This window comes from Xyrauchen texanus, chromosome 39 (genome assembly GCF_025860055.1).
Source record: "Xyrauchen texanus isolate HMW12.3.18 chromosome 39, RBS_HiC_50CHRs, whole genome shotgun sequence".
Lineage (NCBI taxonomy): Eukaryota > Metazoa > Chordata > Actinopteri > Cypriniformes > Catostomidae > Xyrauchen > Xyrauchen texanus.
In genome coordinates, this window is record NC_068314.1 from 5,203,989 (window position 1) to 5,224,330 (window position 20,342).

General features: G+C 36.1%; 1 protein-coding gene across 2 annotated transcripts in view; it reads left to right on the forward strand.

Annotated features, from left to right (window-relative positions):
- LOC127632382 (E3 ubiquitin-protein ligase TRIM62-like) overlaps positions 1–20,342 on the forward strand; it is a 92,310-nt gene that overhangs the window by 47,958 nt on the left and 24,010 nt on the right. For both annotated transcript variants that reach the window (XM_052110941.1, XM_052110942.1), the window contains exon 3: positions 18,759–18,854. In XM_052110941.1, coding sequence (XP_051966901.1) covers positions 18,759–18,854 — 96 coding nt within the window. The remainder of the gene's footprint in view (positions 1–18,758; positions 18,855–20,342) is intronic.

Genomic DNA, 20,342 nt, shown 5'->3' on the forward strand with positions numbered 1-20,342 from the left:
TTTTGATGTCCCTGTTTTAGTTCATTCACTTTTTTCTGTTTTGAGCAACTTTGACCACTGCATAGCAATTTTTTGAAACAGTCTTCTGCAAGATTGTGATGAAATGGGATCCGGAAGGAACACTTATACCGTGATTTGATTTTTGACCACGATTTGATCTGATTATCTTTGTGTGATTTATAATTCTTCAGTTATTTTTACAAATAAATATGCATGAATTCCATACAGGCAGCCATCTTTACTCCCATTTAAGGCTGGTGAATCTTATATCTCCTTTATTTTCCAAGGATTCTAGTGGTTGTAGTGAATAAGTCATGTGGTATTGTCTCTCTAACATATTTCAGATATATAATAAGTGATTCTATATATACAGCATTGCATTCACACTGCCTAGTTTTAAATAAAAAACATGCTGAGTATGAGAGGTTTTATTTAATCCTAAGGAGCTTTTTAAAGGTGACATGGTTATTTATTGGGCTTTGCCATAATCTCCCCAGTAAAAGATATTTTTAGTTTCAGTTTCATGTCAGTTTGTGTAGCCTTCAGCGTAATTCTCCTTTCACAGTTACTGGAGAGACAAATAGGGTGAATTTTCATTTTTTTTATTTTTGCTAAACTGCTATTAGTATAAGCCATCTTAATAAATTGTAAAATGCATAAATGTTATATTTGGAGTGTTGGAGTTTAAATTGATGTTTCACCAAAATTGAATCACCCTTGTGTCATTGCAAAATGACTATGTGATATCTAACACAAAAGGAGTTTTAATGAAAATAGCCCTCCATATTTAGAATACAATGGCTGTGGATAGTGCCTCACTTTTAACGCTTCAAAAAAAGGACACAAAAGTATCATAAAGTAGGCCATGCGACTCGTGCTTCCTATTCCGAATTTTCTGAAAGCTTACTATAGGTGTTGATGAGAAAAAAAAACTAAATAAAAAAGTAATTTTTATGCTAAAATATTGATGTCCTTTTGAACGTTTGTGAACTCTGCAAAAGAAGCTTGTTCACATTGTCATGAAAGTTCACACGAGATGCCTTAAATTGCAAATTTTTTTCAAACCTAGCCTTTTAAAGATCAAATTTAGCATAAAAAGGTAGTGGTACTAAACAGTTTACTTCTTCCTCAGCCTGTGTTTTCCAGTCCAGTGAATCACTTCATCCTCTCTGTAGGTTACCTCCCCACCTTTATGCTTGCTCGTCCTTCCAGCTGGATTGCAGAGGAAGCCTTTCTCAGTCTCTGCGGAGTGCTGGGCTCCCACTCAATTAGATCGCAGTCGAACAATGTAAATGTAGTTGGTTATGTTATGCAAACATTACACTGGATCGCCTTATAAGTCAACACTATAGTAAAAGTGTTTAGATGTCAAAAGGTTGCACTGTGTGAGGAACAGGGAAAAAAGTGTTTATGAAATGATAATAAGCAGTTTTACTTGTGATATGTGTGAAAAGGAATAAAAATCGTTGTTGTAGTGGCGCTAGTGTTCAGAATGCTGTAATGGATACAATGCGCCATGTTAAAATAAATTTGTAAAAATGTAAGTATATTATCTAGTGCTGTCAATCGATTACAATTTTGTAATCTAATTAATTACATGGTATATTGAATTATTAATTCTATTAATTGAAATTAATCGCATATATATTTGCTGAGAAAGCCCTTCAAAAAAACGATAATTCAGTATATGATTAAATAATTATAGTTTTATTTAAATAATTATAAATAAAATACACAGTACATATATCATAAAAAAACAATAATTCAGATAATTAATATGCATTACATTATTGTTGCAGACGAGTAAAGCATTGATAAGACAATACAAATAGTGGCTTTAGAATCCAATATATTGTTTATTTCCATATTATTAAACATATGCCAATTATTGGCCTAGAGTTCACTGCAATCCCTTTTGCAACTGAATTCTTCAATCTGTCTGAAGTAGTTTGATAAGGGCTTGTCTAAGGACTCGTCGATGTACACATGCGTCAGACTATAACCATAACATAACATTTTTAGGTCGCTGTGTCAAGTGTAACAGTTTTAAACTTTTGGAAAACGTGCCTTGAGATTCCTGCATTCAGATTTGCACTCCATCAAGCTGTGTTTGAGCTATGAAATATTTATATTTTATTTTCAAGTTTTTACTGCAATTTTGTTTTGTTTTCATTTTGTTTGTTAGTTCTTTGTTAGTTTTAGTTTTTCAATATATTCAGTTTTTATTTTAGTTTTAGTATTTATATTAAGGGATATTGGAGAATGGGGAAAGCAGGTATTTGTGAAATGTAGGTCATATTGCTGGACTCTCCAATGTCCAGTTTGTAAATAATATTATTGCGGTTAATAAAAGTTATCCAGTCATGAACAGTGAGTGGTTTTTTTTATATGTTTTTTTTTTAATTAACTACACACAGACAGCAGCTGGTCTGTTAATGTTGAGCCCTGCTGAACTTCAAACCAAACTCGTTACCGGTTCCAAATATAATGTTTAACAAATCACAGATTGAAAGGTTAAGACAGAATGAGTGAAAATACTTTTATCTAGCCTACCTGCTTTGCTGTAGTGATTCTCGCTCTGAAGCAGTGAGGTATTAGCCAACTGTTACGGTAATGGCAGGTTTAGAGGTTTAAAAACATCCTGCAACAAAAATTAAAACTAGATTTTATTCAGGATTATTTTTATTTTATTTCAGTTAGTTTCAGAGTCATTCATTTTTATTTTAGTTGTATTTCCAATTATGTTATTTTTTATTTTTTTTTTATTTCAGTTTACAAAAATGTTTTTTACATTTTAGTTTACGATAATAAACTTGGTTTGGACACTAGAATGCATTCTCATCTTGTGCTGTATTCTGTGGGTAACTGTGGTTTGTTCTCTGTATAAGGTGCATGTTGCCTAAGCAGCTGGAGTTTTGCTTACTGCCCCGTGGAGAAAACAGGTGTATTTCTCATTATTCCTTATTAATGAAATTAATTAATTCCTTATTACTTTCCGGGGGCATGATTAATTGTGTTGCCTTTTTTTTAACGCAGTATTTGTTAAATTATTAATTGCACTGTATTAACAGATTAAATCAACAGCCCTAATAGTAACATGATTCTATGAGACCAGATTGGATATAAATCTTATATACACTCTTAAATATAGTGCTTAACTGATGTGTCTGTTCTGCCTAATTTTAGTTTTTTTCTTTGCTCCCTGCACAGCAAATTGGAACTCCTGAGTGTGTTGTATTTTTCTCACTCATAAAGGGCCTTTATGAATCCAACAAGTCCTTTTGGCAGCTTTCGGCTGAAACAGCATGCAATACATTCAGTGCCAGCCAAAACCCTGGATTCTCTCTTATGTGGCAAATCAACAAGACTGGCCTCATAGCCTCCATGTTTAGTACCATTTTATTAATGGATAAATCCAGGTCATTGGTCTCAGTCCTGGGAGCTTTTTAAATGGCCACTGCTCTATGGCTTCAGTCTGCATGGGGCAAATCCCTGAAAAGCCGCCATGATACTAGGATGCTATTACGTATCCATTTTGTGATGGTCTGGATGGAGGGCTGGAGTTCATTGGAGCCGAATGGAGAGAGTTTGCATGCATGATGTTCAAACTCAATGTCCTGGAAAGGGAGGGGGGTTCTCTGCATTCATCATTTACATGACTTGTCCTACATTCTAACCTCTAGAGGAAGCACTGCTTGATACAGCCCACTTCCTTCAATTGCATTTACCTTGTTTCATATTTTGCTGAGACTCAAAGCTGCTTTCCACAATGTGATGCTCTGCCAGCTATCATTACAAGAAAATGGGGGAAAAAAGTTAACATTTTGTGCAGCCTACAGTTTACTCACCATGAGTCACTTGTATAACCACAAGGCAAACATAATGTAGAAACGAAATAATACAGACTCAGAGGAAGAACACTTTTCACAAGACAACCACCACCACTAAGCTATGGTGGGTTTAAATGACAATTACAACACGTCAAAGGCTATTGCACTGCCTGACTTCCTTTTTAGGCATGTACAGTTTTGCCATTTTGACTGCACAGGTACAGCTTGGTTCTAATCAACGCATTTCTGTAATTGTCGGTCTTGATACATAAATGTCAGACATGTCTTTGGCAGTTGCATTGCATCTTGTTGTTTCAGTATCTCACATATTTATTATTATAAGCTATTGTAACATAGCCTGTTACAAAATGTGAAAAACCCCAGCTTAATCAAAACAAAGCATCATATATTCTAATTTCGTGAAGAAAGCAGCTTCTCTCTGGGCTTTCTACAACTTATTGTAATTATCTTAATATAATAATAGAATTATTATATTAATATAATACATATATTTATTATAGTAATATAATAAATGTAAATAAATAGTAAAATTATTAAAATATGTTTATAAATATCCAATTGGGACAAAATTGTTTCATTTGGTGGAAATGATGCCACATCTGTGGGACAGTCGTAGTTTTTGAAAGATACATTTTCACACAGTAAATATTGAAATAGTTTATTTTACTGTTTGTATCAAAATGTATTTATTTTTACTGGGTTTTTTATGGATAAAATTGATTTTCTTAATTTAATGTTCAAAGTTTTGGTCTGGGACAAGGCTAAAACAGTAAAATCTATAAATAAGACATTGAAGGCCTATTCTAAAGTTTCTAAGTCAGTTTTCATGTGACCTTCATATAACAAAAATAAATGAAGTTAAATCTGTATGTTTTAACAAATTAAACCCCTGGGACATGAAAGTGCCTGAAGTTGAAAAATCAACCAGTTATTGTTTTCATGATCACTGCTGTCACATCCTTGCACCCATTCCAAATTTTTTATACGAAGATCTTCAAATTGTTGCAAAGCTTATTAAATACACAATTTTATGGGAATTGTTGCCATGTATTAGAGAGTCTAGCAATTTGGGCTCCATTGTGTAGTGCTAGTCTTGTTATTGGGCAGATAATCCAAACCAAATCCAATCCAATTTATCCACCTAATCACAAAGCTGGCATCCATCCTTTTCAAACCTGTGGGCCTCCATCTTCCTCAGTGCACTAGACTGAGAGGGAAGACTAGAATAGAGCAAAAAAGGTCAGGTTTGTCATTTTGTGGGCTGATTGTGTATTATTGGCAAACTCTCTCAGACTAGGAGTTATGACTGTGATAGACACCAACCTCTAGTGACCTACTGTCGACTGTTTGTTGAATTGCTTCATGTCTTTAAAAAGAGGCCATCCTCTGTGCATCACAATAGCCACGTTTCCACTGTCAGCCAAATAAAAGCGTGCTAGTGTGTGCCAAGACTAGTTGCGTTCGCACTGTCACTTCCAGGGCTTTAATATCTTGTATTCCAGGAACGTTGACTCATTGATTTGATATAATTTAATAAACGTAAATGTTTATCACTAACTTTGTACATCTCTGGGTGCCGACATATTTGTGTGACGTCACGCGCCTGCATCTCAGCAAAATAAATTACGGACATATTACAAATACGTGGACAAAGCAGTGCCCAAAGGAAGAACTTTCTATGGTTCGAGATCATTGACAGTGTGCTGGGACAGCGTCCTGCTGTGAGTGGAGATTTAAGTCGGTGAGTTGTCAATGTTAATTTATCTTGCTAGCTAGCTAACGTTTCCATACAATATAAACTTGATATTGTAGATAACTAGATAACATGCGTGTTTGTTTTGGCTTGTGAAATGGGTGGGGTCTGTGACGTTTGCACCAGGGCGGCGTATTAAAGGCAAGTTTCAAGGCAATGCTGTGGGGCTTTTGGCCCTATGGTGGGAATGCAGAGCAATTTTGGTCTCGTGGTCGGAGGCTATTGACCCCGGCTGGCCAGTTTATGTCCTTGGCTCGCACTGGCCCGATAGTGGAAAAGTGGCTAAAGTTTTTGTGGTTTTGGTAGTAGCTTTTGTAACAGCAGACCGGTAAACAGATGCAGTTGGGGCAAGACATTTCATGGCAGCACCAGGTCACACAGCTCACACTTGCCATTGGAGCATTCAGTGCAGTTTTTAAAAAATCAGTTAACCATATGCAAATCACCCAGATGTCTTAGCTCTGTTCCAATATGTAGTGAGCTACCTATAGAAGCAGCATTTTTTTTAGACATCAGAGGTGCAATCCTTACATGAATGTTGTTCCAAAGGGTAAGCAGCATAATTAAGCAGCCTCCTGAGATACCTTTTCTTTTGTGAGGAAGGCATCCTCACATGTATCCTTTGCAGAGAATGTAATCCCAGAATGCATCACAATGAGCTTAGCATAATATATGAACTATTAAGTAAGATAAGAACTTGGATTAATTAAAATTTTTATTGTACATGTCATTCTTCACCAGTGCAATATTTTCCATGTTTTGAAGTCTTAAAGGAAATCATATGGCTATCCAAACTGTATCAAATAATTTGTAGTTAAATATTATTAAATTGCACAATTTATTCTTTAATCATAATTATTTGTATGACAATTAATCGTAAGGCAAAATTTCATGATTGTGACAGCCCTAATATTTATGCTCGTTAGAGTATTGCATAATTTTCTTCGCAATATGTTTATGCCGAACTATTTTGAAATCAATTAGGTCGAGCCTACTGTGAGCATTGCATGAGTAGCGTTGTTTACATGATGCAAATAATTGCTGCCCATGTAGAGCATTCCAAATTAGTCACTTATAAGATTCCATTTTATTTAGGAAGCTGCCTATGTAGGCAGTAGGCAGCTCACGAGGTTTTTGGAGCTGAGCCATTATTCACAGTACCCATACTGTTCATACTGGTACATGAAATCTCCAAGGGGCAGGCTATTGACTGCATTATCATACTGCTGCAAGCTGTGTCATTGTGCTGACAAATATGACGTGCTTAGACTGCAGGCAGCCGGTGCTCCCTCCCCTCAACAGGCTGCAGGCTTTGCTGATAGCAGGAGAAAAGCAGCCATAAGCATTTGTGGTGCAGTTTGAGCATGTTTTGATAAGGTAAAAAGAGGGCAGACAAGCTGTGAGTTTTCTAGCCTGATTCAGCTGCCCTGTTTGTGTTTGTGTACAGGTTTGTCATTGTTTTTTTGTCTCATATATCCTCACTCACACTTTTTATTCAGGTAATTGTGTTTAATGAATAATGTACACTCATTACAGCAGCTGGAGGACACTGACGTGCGGTCTGGGTAGGCAAACTAGGCACTGCCTACCCTGCCAAAATTCAAAAATAAAATGTTTAATATATAATAAACTTGTATTTGTATTTTTACTTTTTATTCTTGTGATTTATATATGCAATATGTGTGTTATTCCAGTTGTTTAGACGTTATGATGACAAATGTAGCAGTTACGCATAATCAACTAAAAACAAATGGTAGAATAAGCAGTGCTTTTACGGTCCATTCATTGCAGACGACAAGAGGAAAACCCATGTTGTGCATGCGCACTTCGATCATGTATTCTTTAACATGTACGGCAAAAAGCACAAATCTGCTGTGCCTTTTGACGTAAATATGTTATGCCCGTAATCATCTCCGTTACGTATCAGACATGGACCAATTAAAATCGAGATATTCCTGGACATTTGCGTAGCTAACGTCATTACACCACAGCTAGCGTACATGCCTAATCCCCGCAAAAATCAAAATGACAGCACCGGCCGTAATCACGGAATTAAGAAATTTTTCCAAGCTCGATTTTAATTCCAAATATGAGCTATTTGCAAGAGGGAGGTCTACGCCAGCCTTAGATGGACTAGTACAGCAAAAGGGCCCAAAAAGTATCCGATCATTTCAAACTGATTGGTATGTAAGAAAAGATTGGCTATGTGGCTGTGCTAACAATCAGCGGCTGTACTGCTATCCCTGCCTGCTTTTTTTCAACCAGTCAGACTGTTTGGACTTCAGCGGGATATTGCCGATGATATGCTGTGCTTGTGCGTAACGTTCACTGTTTACGCGTGTGTGAGAGTGTGTGTGAGAGAGAGAGAGAGAGAGAGAGAGAGAGAGTACACACAATAAACATCCTGATTTGTACATTTCTTGATATGCCGCGCTTGTGCGTAACGTTCACTGTTATTACATATTATTAGCTTAAACAATAAATCAGGTAATCTGGCTTTCATAACTCAGTGCCTAGCCTCTTTAAGACATCACCGCACGTCACTGCTGGAGGATGTTATTCCCCTGCATTTCCAGGGGAGCACAGCAGTGTCCTTTCCTGATATGTCATCATTGCCACATTATTGGACTGCACAGAGTGCAAGTGCACCTGAATCATCCAATGATTATATAATAAAAGCAACTTGGTTAGCAAAATGACACAGTATGGTACTGCAGTCTTACAATTAGACAACTTTTTTATTAACTGTCAATTAGAGTAAACATTGCATAATTTAATGAAGTGCCCCATTAGGTCTCTGTTTTAGGAGTTCAAATCTTCTTTACTAAATCAGTGGCAATACAATTTTTTTCCTGTTTTTGATATGAGAGTAGCAGGTAATGGAGGTTGCACTGTAATGCAGTCTTTTCAAGGGTAAAACGAATAGTCTCTAAAATCTGATTGGATGAGCCATGTTGGAAGCATTTGTAAAATATACTAACACTTTTGACCGCATATCAGTTGACTTATATGTTAATTCCCTTGGTTGTCCTACATATATAGAGTGATCTTTGACATTTAGATGTAGCTTGACAACTAGGGCTGAATATTAGAACAGATTTTCCCATTTGATTCAATTATGATTTGAGTTGGTTCTAAAACTTTGTGTTCTTTGGCGACATCTGTGGTTGACACTTCAAGTTGCAAGCAGCTTGCGGAAGAACACTTTACTCAAGTTGTGTTTCGGCAATGCTCGTCTGGGCCGAAGAAGTTTTCAAATTTTAACCACTAAAATTTCTAAATATAAATAACTAATATTGGCATTATATTCATTCATTTTCTGTTATAGCATAATTTCACGTACAGCTGCTTTGATACACCGCCTGTTGTGAAAAGCGCTATGAAAATAAATTTGACTTGAGAATATCAAGAATTTGAGCTTTATTGGACATCGCCTTTCATCATGGTTAGGAGATACTCAGAGTCATAATGTTCTGTAATGTTCTGTATGTGAGAAAACAGTGGCGCACACACGCTTAAGGGAACCTGGAATCCACAGCAATGATATAAAATACTCAGAAGTCATGAAGATTAGTAAACTTGTTATAGTAACTTCAGCAGACAATGAATATATGTATCATGATCGGTTAACACACAAGTATTGTTCGAGTCATACGAGCATGACAAGCAATATAAGTTTCAGCAACCCTACCAGACAACATATCAAAGCATGCTGGTAAAGAACTTACTTTTTGTAACAGTTAACAGATAAACATCCATCCAGACTGTAGCGATGCTGTCCTGAACTATGTGACAGTGACTGACTGAACTGAATGGCGATTCTTAAATTCTGAGATCAGTCTTTTGCTCTTATGCGCAACCCTCCACTACAATGCAACGAAATCACTTGTGTTTGTAAACAAATTTTATGCTATGCAGCTAAAATGTTTATATTTGGCAACTGGCTGGTAAATGTACATATTTCAGTGATTGTGTAGTATAATGGTGGAGTATTCAGCAGTGAAATTCTTTCACTGCATGTTGAGAGGAAAAGTTGTTCCGTCTAATGTGTGTCCATTCACGCGACCCATTTGTTATTGAGTAATGTCTCTTTTAATACCTTTTTTGTTTTCTACAATAAGTTGTTGATCATAAACAAATAAAAAATATAGCTGCACGCAGCGATGACGGCCCTAAGCACAACTGGTCCATTTCAACCCGTTGGCTTTCCTAAAACAATACAAGGTGGACACATGGCATTTGGCATTAATCTAAACAATTTTAAAGACATTTGAGTAAATATAAGAGCACCATTATAAAGTCTGTTGTAAGAGCCACACTTCCTGCTGCCAGGTGGGGGTGCTTTGACTGTGAACCAAAATAGTCAAATCCATGTGATTAGCCCCTAAGTCTAAACATACATCTAAATTTTTATCTAAATCACACATTACACACAGAAGATATGTTCCCATTTTTCGCCATTAATTGAATGCCTCACCATGGCAACACTATTCGATATATCAAAATATGTTTGCAATTTAGCATCTTCAATGTTTTGGTGTAATGTTGACTAAATGTGATGGCAGTCTCTTATTAGAAGCCTAATAAATTCTCATATGTTCTCAAAAATAATGCTGCTAAATGTGTGTTCTTATAGAATTTGTGTTTGTATTGCATTTTGGTAATACAGTTAATGCTGCCTAAGAAATTTAAATGGAACTCAATTTTAGGTTGAAGGTGAATGTGTCTTGTATTATTTTTTATTTAATCACTTATCAAGAAATATATTACTGAACCTGCAGAATTGCGTTCACAATGCATGTTAAGCGCAAACTAAACTCACAGCATCTCTTGAGGCGATTAAAGATAATTTGCAGCATTCTTATAAATGACATTATTCTTGCAAACAGTTTCCAGATGATTGAAACAGAAAAAAGAGTGATAACTCTTTACATGCGCTTGTTCCACGAGACAACAAACAGTGAATCAGACACAAGCATTGATGGCTTTTTTTTAGACTGTTCTTAAAAATATAAGTGTGTTTATTCAAGTATGCGTCTTTGTGTCTAACAGCATTTAGTGTCATGTGTCACTCCGAGACGTCTTACAGGTTGCCCACGTGTTGCGGGTAGATGAACAATATTACTCGCGCATGAAATGCATTTGGACGAGGAGCTTGCGAACTGTATTCAGCCTTGTTGCATTTGACAGGTGGCGGGTGCTAGTTTCGCACCCTGGGCTACAGTTTAATATATTTGCTGACTTCCCAGATCCTTGGGTTTTCCATTTCCCTATATTGTCGATCATGATTGGTCAATTGAGTGTCGGAATCAGCATCGGGTTCTTTGTAAGATATCATCGCTATACGATTACATCGTCCTAACACCCAGCACTAAAGTGAACCGCTTGTGATGACGTATAATTGCTATCTTTGCAGAATTATTATGATATAATGCATTTCTCACACCTACTTGTGACTAAATAAATCCCCTTCAGAGAGCAGCTTACATTTTTCACATCTATTGCAACACATCCGCGGACAGGCAAAGGCTCATTTTCATCACATCATTGTACATTCAGTGCATCCGCGGAAGACAAACACACGTGTCGTTTTGTGCATGTAAATTTTGGTGGTAAATCCAAAGAGATGAATACTTTAATAACACAGCAAGGCTGATGTCTTCTTTAGTTGTTGCCTAGTTACAGTGGTAAACAGCTACCATTTGTACTCACATTGATGACTCAATCGAAACGCAGTTTGGACCGAAATTATAAAATGTGAACAGAGACCAGCATGGGCAGGGTGAGGGGTTGAGAAAACAGACCTGGGTGCAGTCCAAGCATGCGAACCAAGTGTGAAAGCATCCTTAGAGACAACGATGTGCTGCTAATCCCTGCCGATTTTAGGATTCATACAATGTGTTTGTATGTATTAAATGTAAAATGTATTGTTTTCAGTTGAACTTTTAACAAACAATGGTGTGGTGGTTAAAAAATGAGTTTTAATGACTTCAACCTAAGTGTATGTAAACTTTGGACTTCAACTGTAATAATAATATTATTAATAATAATGATGATTAGAACTATAGGGTCTCCACACTTTCAGTGCTTGGGCCCTAATTATCCTTAAAAGAACAAAAGTGTCTCTGCACTTTCAGTGCTTGTGCCCTAATAAACATTAAATTCTAATCATGCATAGCACTGATGAGATAAGTCTGTTAAGAGTCTCTCTCATTATCATGCGCTCATATTACTGAAGCTCTTTACAGAAATGCCTGTTTTGTTAGAGACAGTATGTGTCTCTTTTAGCATGTGTTCAACAAATTAATGTAAATATTTCAAAATAGTACAAATTAGGGAATGAAACAATAAACATGTAACACATAATATATGAAATATAATATGATATTTATTGGTTGAATACATGGATATTTTTTGTAATTAGCCTAGTTAGAAGGTCTCCTGTACTGTGTGTGTGTGTGTGTGTGTGTGTGTGTGTGTATGTATGTATATATATATATATATATATATATATATATATATATATATAATTTTGGCATGCCCAATTCCCAATGTGCTTTTAAGTCTGTAGTGATTTGCCTAAATCCGGGCGGCGGAGGACGAATCCCAGCTGCCCCCGCATGTGAAATCATCAACCCGCGCATCTTATCACGTGGCTTGTTGAGCATGTCGCCACGGAGACATAGCGCGTGTGCAGGCTTCACGCCATTCACTGCGGCATCCACGCTCAACTCACCACGCGCCCCACCGAGAACAAACCACATTATAGCGACCATGAGGAGGTTACCACATGTGACTCTACCCTCCCTAGCAACCGGGCCAATTTGGTTGCTTAGGAGACCTTGCTGGAGTCACTCAGCACTCTGTACTGTATAATTAACAGCATTAGCTTGAAAGGAATTTCTTTCATATGTAAATTAAGGGGATATGATGACTGAAATATTCCCATAGAAATTTATACCAAATTCGGAATTGAATCAAGAGTTTGTGAATTGGAACTCATTTCATTGCTTGACATTTATAGTAAAAACCTCGCCAAGCACAGGCTTGTTGCCTTAAAGTATAGCAAAATAAACATAAATTACAAGCTTAATCCATGAGCATTTTATTTAGGTCAAATCCATAATAAACAATAATCCAAATATGCACAGATTGCCTTCAGTTTAGTGTTAGAAAAAAAAGATAAATATGCACTGCCTTAAGTTGCAATCTATTTCAAATCAGCATTTCGTTTCATTAAACTGCCCCAAAGTCTGTTATAACACCACCATTGGTATTCAAAACCAAAAGGTAAATTTGTGATGGTTATAATGATGAATTATAATTACTTGGTATGATTATCGTTGCCTTGTTTGGGACTGTCTGCTTCAAATCTATTCTTAGTGTTTTATCAAGACATCTTCTGCCAACATTAAAAACAACTTGCAGTAATGTCTAGCCGAAAGACGTGTTGTGTCCTGACAAGTAATTCATTGCGATTGCTAAATGACTCACATGTTGCTGCTACACTTATGATTCATGTTTGTTCTATATGGTTGAGTTGGTTTGATTGGACATTGTTAAAGATGGAGTGGAGATGACACATTAGCTGTCCACTTCAGATGTTATTTACACAGTAGTCATACAAGTGTGGAGGCAGAATTGGCCTTGTGCACCCACAAGTTTATTACATTTGGCCTTTCTGTCTTGCAGAAGTATGACTGCCATGTGTACAAGGTTAAGCCAAAGTGTCCGGTTGATTGTGTGTTTTAATGTTGACAAAATGCATTGAAAATGATAACAGATGAAATCCTGAGCTGAACTTGCTAATATAATTTGTTTATATATCATATAGGCCTATATATATTATATATAATATATTTTCATATTATATTGTAAAAATTACTATATTATTTATGCATATTTTTACACACTTAAATATTTATATTTACCAAACTGACATTCACATGGCAGAGAAAATAGCTGTATAGGTAAGTTGGAGCTTCAGAGAGATAGAGATGTCAGATGTAAAAGGTGTTTAAGTTGTTCTCTTCACCCAGAGTAGTTCTGGCAGTATTTTACATAAAGCATTTTTGCTGTTTCTGCCTTTTCCTGTTAAAGGTGCTGTAATATGTGGGAGTGATATGGAAATGCGGTGAATTGAAAGTCATTCACTGAGGTGCACGAGATGGATGCGGTAGAGCTGATTTACTTGCGCAAGTTCTGGAATTACAGTTTGATACAAAGACAAGACTATTGATTATTAATTGTATTGAAATTAATTGTTCATCTGTATGGATTGGTTTACAGATTCTCAGCTAAATGTTTAAGTGAATAAAAGGGTGCGGGAATTTCCCGCATGAACGTGGAACATACAGGGATTATTACATTTACGTGCAATCCTGCATCGAATTTGTTGGTTATCCTGCTTCAGTGGTGTGCCTCTGCTGAATGCATATAGGGTAAACCCTGTCTCAGCTCTGTAGGTCCATACAATGCAAATGGATGGTGATCAGCATTTTAAGGCTCCAAAAAGCACAGGCAAAAGTAGTAAACGTAATCCATATGAATCCAGTGGGAAAATTAATGTCTTCTAAAGCGATATGATCACTTTGGATGAGAAACAGATCAATATTTAAGTCCTTTTCACTATAATTGTTTACTTCCGGTCGCTCTCCAATGTGCATCCATGTGGGCAATCAGTTCACGTTGCCTCTCGCGTGACGTAAGCATGCTGGCATGTTCACGTGAGGACTGACGTGATCCAATCGGAAGTGCAGCTCGATTTGTTTGCAAGAGAGGGCTGTACACAAGCTTAATTGCTTTTGCTTTCATTTGAGCATGCCAGCACACTTACGTCATGTAAGCGACTGAATCACTTCATGGATGCACATTGGTGGATGCGACTGGAAATAAACAATTATAGTGAAAAGGACTTAAATATTGAACTGTTTCTTAGCCAAAACGATCATATTGCTTTAGAAGACATTCATTTCACCACTGGAGTCGTATGGATTACTTTTACTACTATTGCCTGTGCTTTTTGGAGCCTTAAAATGCTGATAACCATCCACTTGCATTATATGGACCTACAGAGCTGAAGAAAGAAAGTCATACACATCTGGGATGGCATGAGGGTGATAAATGAAGAGAGAATTTTAGTTCTTTAGTTTATTTTTGTGTGAAATATCCCTTTAATGGAAAGTTGCAGAATAGAGCTCAACAGTAGTTACTGAAGTAAAAATGCCATTAACAATTTACATAGCAACATTTATTTTCAGTGATAATGTATACTGAATGAAGAATGTATGGAAAAACTAGTTACAATCTTATCTGAATCGATCAAATTGCAAGGAAACTCAACTAATAGAGTGTTGCATTTGTGATGCAAAGGACCTGGGTACGAGTTCTGAAGAGCACTTAAGTCGACAAGTGAGCTGAAAATTTCATAGAAGCACCACAAAATGACATGGATGCTTCAGCATTTGTGTTTTTCACTTTTTTTTCATTGCTCACACTTTTTCTGACACTATCGTTTGGGTGTTGGGTAGGGAGGTAGGTTTTGTTGATTTAAAACTTGTTAGAGCATTGTAACACAGTTAAAGGATGGGCAAGGAGGAGGAGAGAACCGGCTTGTCAATATAAATAATATTTAATTAAACTCAAAACCAAAACACACAACATAAACACACACAAGACGGACATGCTCGTAATTCTCTCTCTCTCGAACCATCATCACCGGACGCCTTTATCCCTCGCGTGCCTCATCAGGCCAATTGGGGACCGGGCGCGCGATATTCCGACCTGGCCCCGCCCCCCCTCCACTCCACAAGCATAAACCTCTAAAAAAAACTCTATTTGAGAGAACATTTCACTTTTTTTTATGCCACACAGTGGACAATTCACCTTGGAAATGCAGTGATATGTGAAAGGAAACACATACTGTCATTTAGCATTATTCGTGAATGCTTAGAATTGCTAATAACTCACCCTTACAGTGTTCATAATGTCATACTTCAAGGGCTGAGCAAGTGCTTTTGCATTAGTGTGTGATTTTGTGCATGCTTTAATAAATGATTGGCCCTGAATCTAGGCATGTTTGGCTGATCGCCGATCACAGATTTATCAAATATCAGCCGATATATTTCAGGCTAGTAGAGGACAGCTAGACATCGTTAGCTTACTACCTAGCTAATCTTACCTTCCTAACATAAGTCCGTAGTCATGTTTTCTGATAAGAAATGCATTTAAAAGACTGCAAACCTGACTGATTAGATTACATCTTTCACAATGCTTTTTGGGTGTAGACATTCATTAATTCCTTCATTACACACTCTTGTACCGTAGTCTTTTAAATTATTTTCAAATGCCCTAACATTTTGTGATTCTCTAAGCTTGTTGGTTTGGTTTAAAGTCCTTTATTGAAGAATTTTCTCAAAGGCCTATGGAGAAAATGAATGGGAAATTTTCTTCTGAAACCAGGCAGTTGAAAAGGTGGGTACTTAGTTAAGATCTGCTTCCATGTTGTTTTGAATAGGTTGCTAAATACATATTTTTTGATCGTTCATTCCCAGAGCAAGGATAAAAATAGTTACGTTTTAGGTTTATCATCGGCCTCGGGTGACCTTCCCCTGCCATGTGATATGCTGGGGAAATGTCAAGTCAAACTTCCTCTGGCCTATTTTGATTGAAAGAAATGTGGGCTGATTTTAACCTCCAGTGCTCTTTGCTTTTCATGGAGCTAAAACCAGCACACTCCGTTTTTATTTCAGACATTTTGGTCATGTTAACTCAAATCACTGCAAGAATGATTCATGTCTACACTCCGTACTGCAACATCACTGATTTTTTTTTTGTTTTAAAAAGTTAGGATTTCTCTGTATGCACTTTAAAAAGGTGCTAGGATAAACAATTCTTGGCAAAGTACACATTAAAAATGAATAGTGTATAATGATCCAATAACCATGTGCATTTTACTCACAAAATGCACTGGTTGGTTACATTGCCTTTACTTGATGCATTAAAGACAGCTCTCGTCTGTCAGCACACTGAAAACAGGAGTTTCTAATGGAGGGGAGGTCATCTGAATACTTTTAGAGCATAATCAGACAGTGTTTCCTGATAGTAATTAACTTTATAAAGAATGTCATTGTTTTCTCTGTCCTCGTCCTTGAAAGAGTTACAGTCAAAGCTGTTTTAATGCTTGCCTTGCATTAGAGGCTCCTTGCTGTCAGTAATGCCAGTACTGTTGCTCTTTAGAAAAACGATTTAGTGTTTGTGAAAGTATAGTTTAAGTATTGTGAGAAATGGGTGTATCCAAAAAGCATTTCTTTCATAGCTTTGCATCATTCATTTTCAATTAATCTCTGGATGAGGACTTCTGGATCCTGGAATGTTGGATGAATATGCTTTTCAGGCTAATATGTTCCTTGCCTACTTGGTGTTCATTCCTATATGGAACACTGTCATCCCTAGTTAGTGGTTCATGCTAAGGCAAGCATCAGTGTTACTATGGTTTATACTTGGGGGTTAGGGATTTGACCCTTAACCTTATGTTTTATACTTCAGCGCACAATTCGTGCTGAACTATTCGTGCTACAGATATAAATGATACGACTTAAATATATATATATATATATATATATATATATATATATATATATATATATATATATATATATATATAAATCTCTATATATATAGAGAGAGAGATTTATATATATATATATATATGGCATATATATATATATATATATATATATATATATATATATGGCATGTCATTTAAATATATATAAATGACATGCCATATATATATATATATATATATATATATATATATATGTATATGTATATATGCATGCACAAGTGATATCCGGCTCAGTTGAAATATAAAAGGACACTTGTTCCGTGGTCCCGATTCTACCAAGTCCAGTGCTGCAGAGACCCACTTACCGTGACACCAAACTTCTTTGGAGACTTGCTGTTTACTTTATAATTTCTGATGTTTTTGTCAAAGCCATCTTGCTTTGTTTGTTGCTTATATTTTAAAAGTTCCAGTCCTTATAGTCCTAAATCAAAGCCATAAATGATGGTCTCTTTCAGTCGTAAAAATATTTAATCAGATATCAGCGCTGTAGAATTAGCACTTGGCCAAGGACACTGAGTCAAAATTCAGATCAAATGGAAATAATTGAATGATTCACAAAGCACTCGCGCTATTAAGGTCCTAATGGAGCTATTTTCAAACTGACATGCCAGTTATGTCCTATTAGCTAAAGATAATTATAATGCCAAAAATGAAAGCGCTTTTCTGTTCATCATACCTAAATACTGCGCAACAGTGCCCGTCCACTTTTTCAGCCGCCTTGGTTGGGAAATATGTTTCCCTATTATTATTATTATTATTATTATTATTTATTTTGTAGGGTTTTTATTTACTTCATAAAGGAGTTTTTAACCATAAGCATTTCTAAAGTGAATCACAACATTACAAACTTTTATTTAGGCAAAAAAGTATGTGAAAATCAAACAAAGTACAAGACTATGTATTTAACGTGTTTAGTGAGGGAATGAAATACAATGCCATGAAGCATTGTGAATTATCTAATTAAATTAGAAACAACAGAAAAATGTAAAGGTTGATTTAAAAGTTTTTGATTAAGTAAAGAAACAATATATATTGTTTATTGCAAAATATTCCGATATGTACAAATAAGTAGTTGAGAGTGTAGAGAGAGACAGACTCTTTTGCATCATTGGTCACTGGCTGATTGGTGAAGCGTTTCTCTTTAGGATTCATGGATCAAAATAAAGCAATCTGATTACTTCAACAGAAGCATATATTATTGATTAACATCGGCGCTCATGGTAGGTCAGTCTTTAAAGGTTTATAAATTATCGTTAAAAATCAGTTCATCTGTGGAAAAAAAATGTTTGAGATTTTTACGTCTGTTGCGCTCTATTGCCTAGTGATTTATATACTGGGTGATCAGGCGATGAAGGCAATGCCGGTGTCAATAGGATCACACAGAAGGATTTATTGCTGTCATGGTTTGGATATCTCTCTTGGGAAGACTCTGAGAAGCTGTTCAGACTAATTACTTTGGGTTCAGAAGTTTCCAGATTACTGAGCAATAAATTACATATTCTGTTGTGCTGTGGTTTTCTTACAGAGGGAGATGAAGGAGCAGCTGGCAACTCTACAAGACAGTGAGAAGGGTCACACCGAGGCTTTACAATTACTTCAGAGGCAGCTCACTGAAACAAAGGTAAACTTCTGCATGGTTTTGTACCTCTTAGGTTTATTGGATCTCATTATTTCTCAAGGACACAAAGATAGAAATAAAATCTTGTGATTCAATAAATCATTCATCTGTCAGTGAATCTTTCCTCATTTTTAATGTTAACCCTCTGGGGTCTGAGGGTGTTTTGGGCCCTGGAGAAGTTTTGACATGCCTTGACATTTGTGCTTTTTTCAGTTGCTTAAAAACATATTAATGGCTAAAGTCTGATAACACTGTATTCAGCACAAACTGGGCTACAATAATATGTGAGCAACATGTATGTACAGGTTTGTATTTTTGAGAAAATAATGTTTATGCATGGTTTTTGAAAAAACGAAAATTTTAAGTCACTGAAATAAGGCCATATAACACATACTAAACATACTAAACATTTGACTTTTGAGAACTGGATCTTGTAGCCTAGAGTTTTGCTACAAAATGATGTGAAAATCATCCTGATCACTCATTCATACAAAACAATATAGTCATTTAACTTTTGTGTGACAATTTTAGAGCTGAATGGTAATATGCGAGGAGGCGTGAACGATCATGAATATTGATGAGATTCACACCTGAGGACACAAAGACCACTCCTCTGGGCCTATCAATGAGGAATGTGACAGAGAGAGAATTAATGTGAGGAGACTTAATGATCAAAATCAAGTTTTAAGTTAAAAGAAGTAATCTGACTATATATTTTCTATACATAAAGACTTTACTTAATTTTAGACCTACACTACCATTAAAAGAAGTCTCTTCTGCTCACCAAAACTGCATTTATTTGATCCAAAATACATATGATAATATGCTGATTTTCTAATATGGGCATATTTAAAGTGCATTTTAACCTGAACAGATATTTGCAAGCACAAGCTTTGTTGATGATAACGAGTCAGCATAAACACATTAAAATATAATCTAACATTCATATTATTTTTATATCATATTACATATCATATTTATATCATACGGCATACAATGTAAATAACAACATTTACATGTAACTAAAACTTGCCTATTAGGACATGTCAATACTTTGAATGTCAAATGTGAAACTTTGAATCCTGTCTGGAAACAGTCCCACTAGTAAAATATGTACATGTTTATATAAAATAGCATGTCAGCTAATGAAAACTAAATGACTTACTCGTTTGAAATTGTATCCTCTGCTGGAACAAATCTCTCTTCAAAATACAAATGTCCACCTCTTCGTCTGAGAAAAATGTTAACTCTTCCTTAATAGCCATGAGTTTGATCGCCTGTGTATCGTTACAAGCGCGCAGAAAAGTTTAGTTGTGTTTGTTTACATCAAATCTCGCAGTTGGGGGCGTGTACTTTTCCCTTGATCGCCTCAGCACATTAGCGTATGAATGGCGCGCTCTGCTGGTGGGTGGGATCACATTACAGATAATGAGATGGACCGGTAAAAACTGTACATCGCTTTGTTTCAAACAGATTGCATTGCAGGAGAAT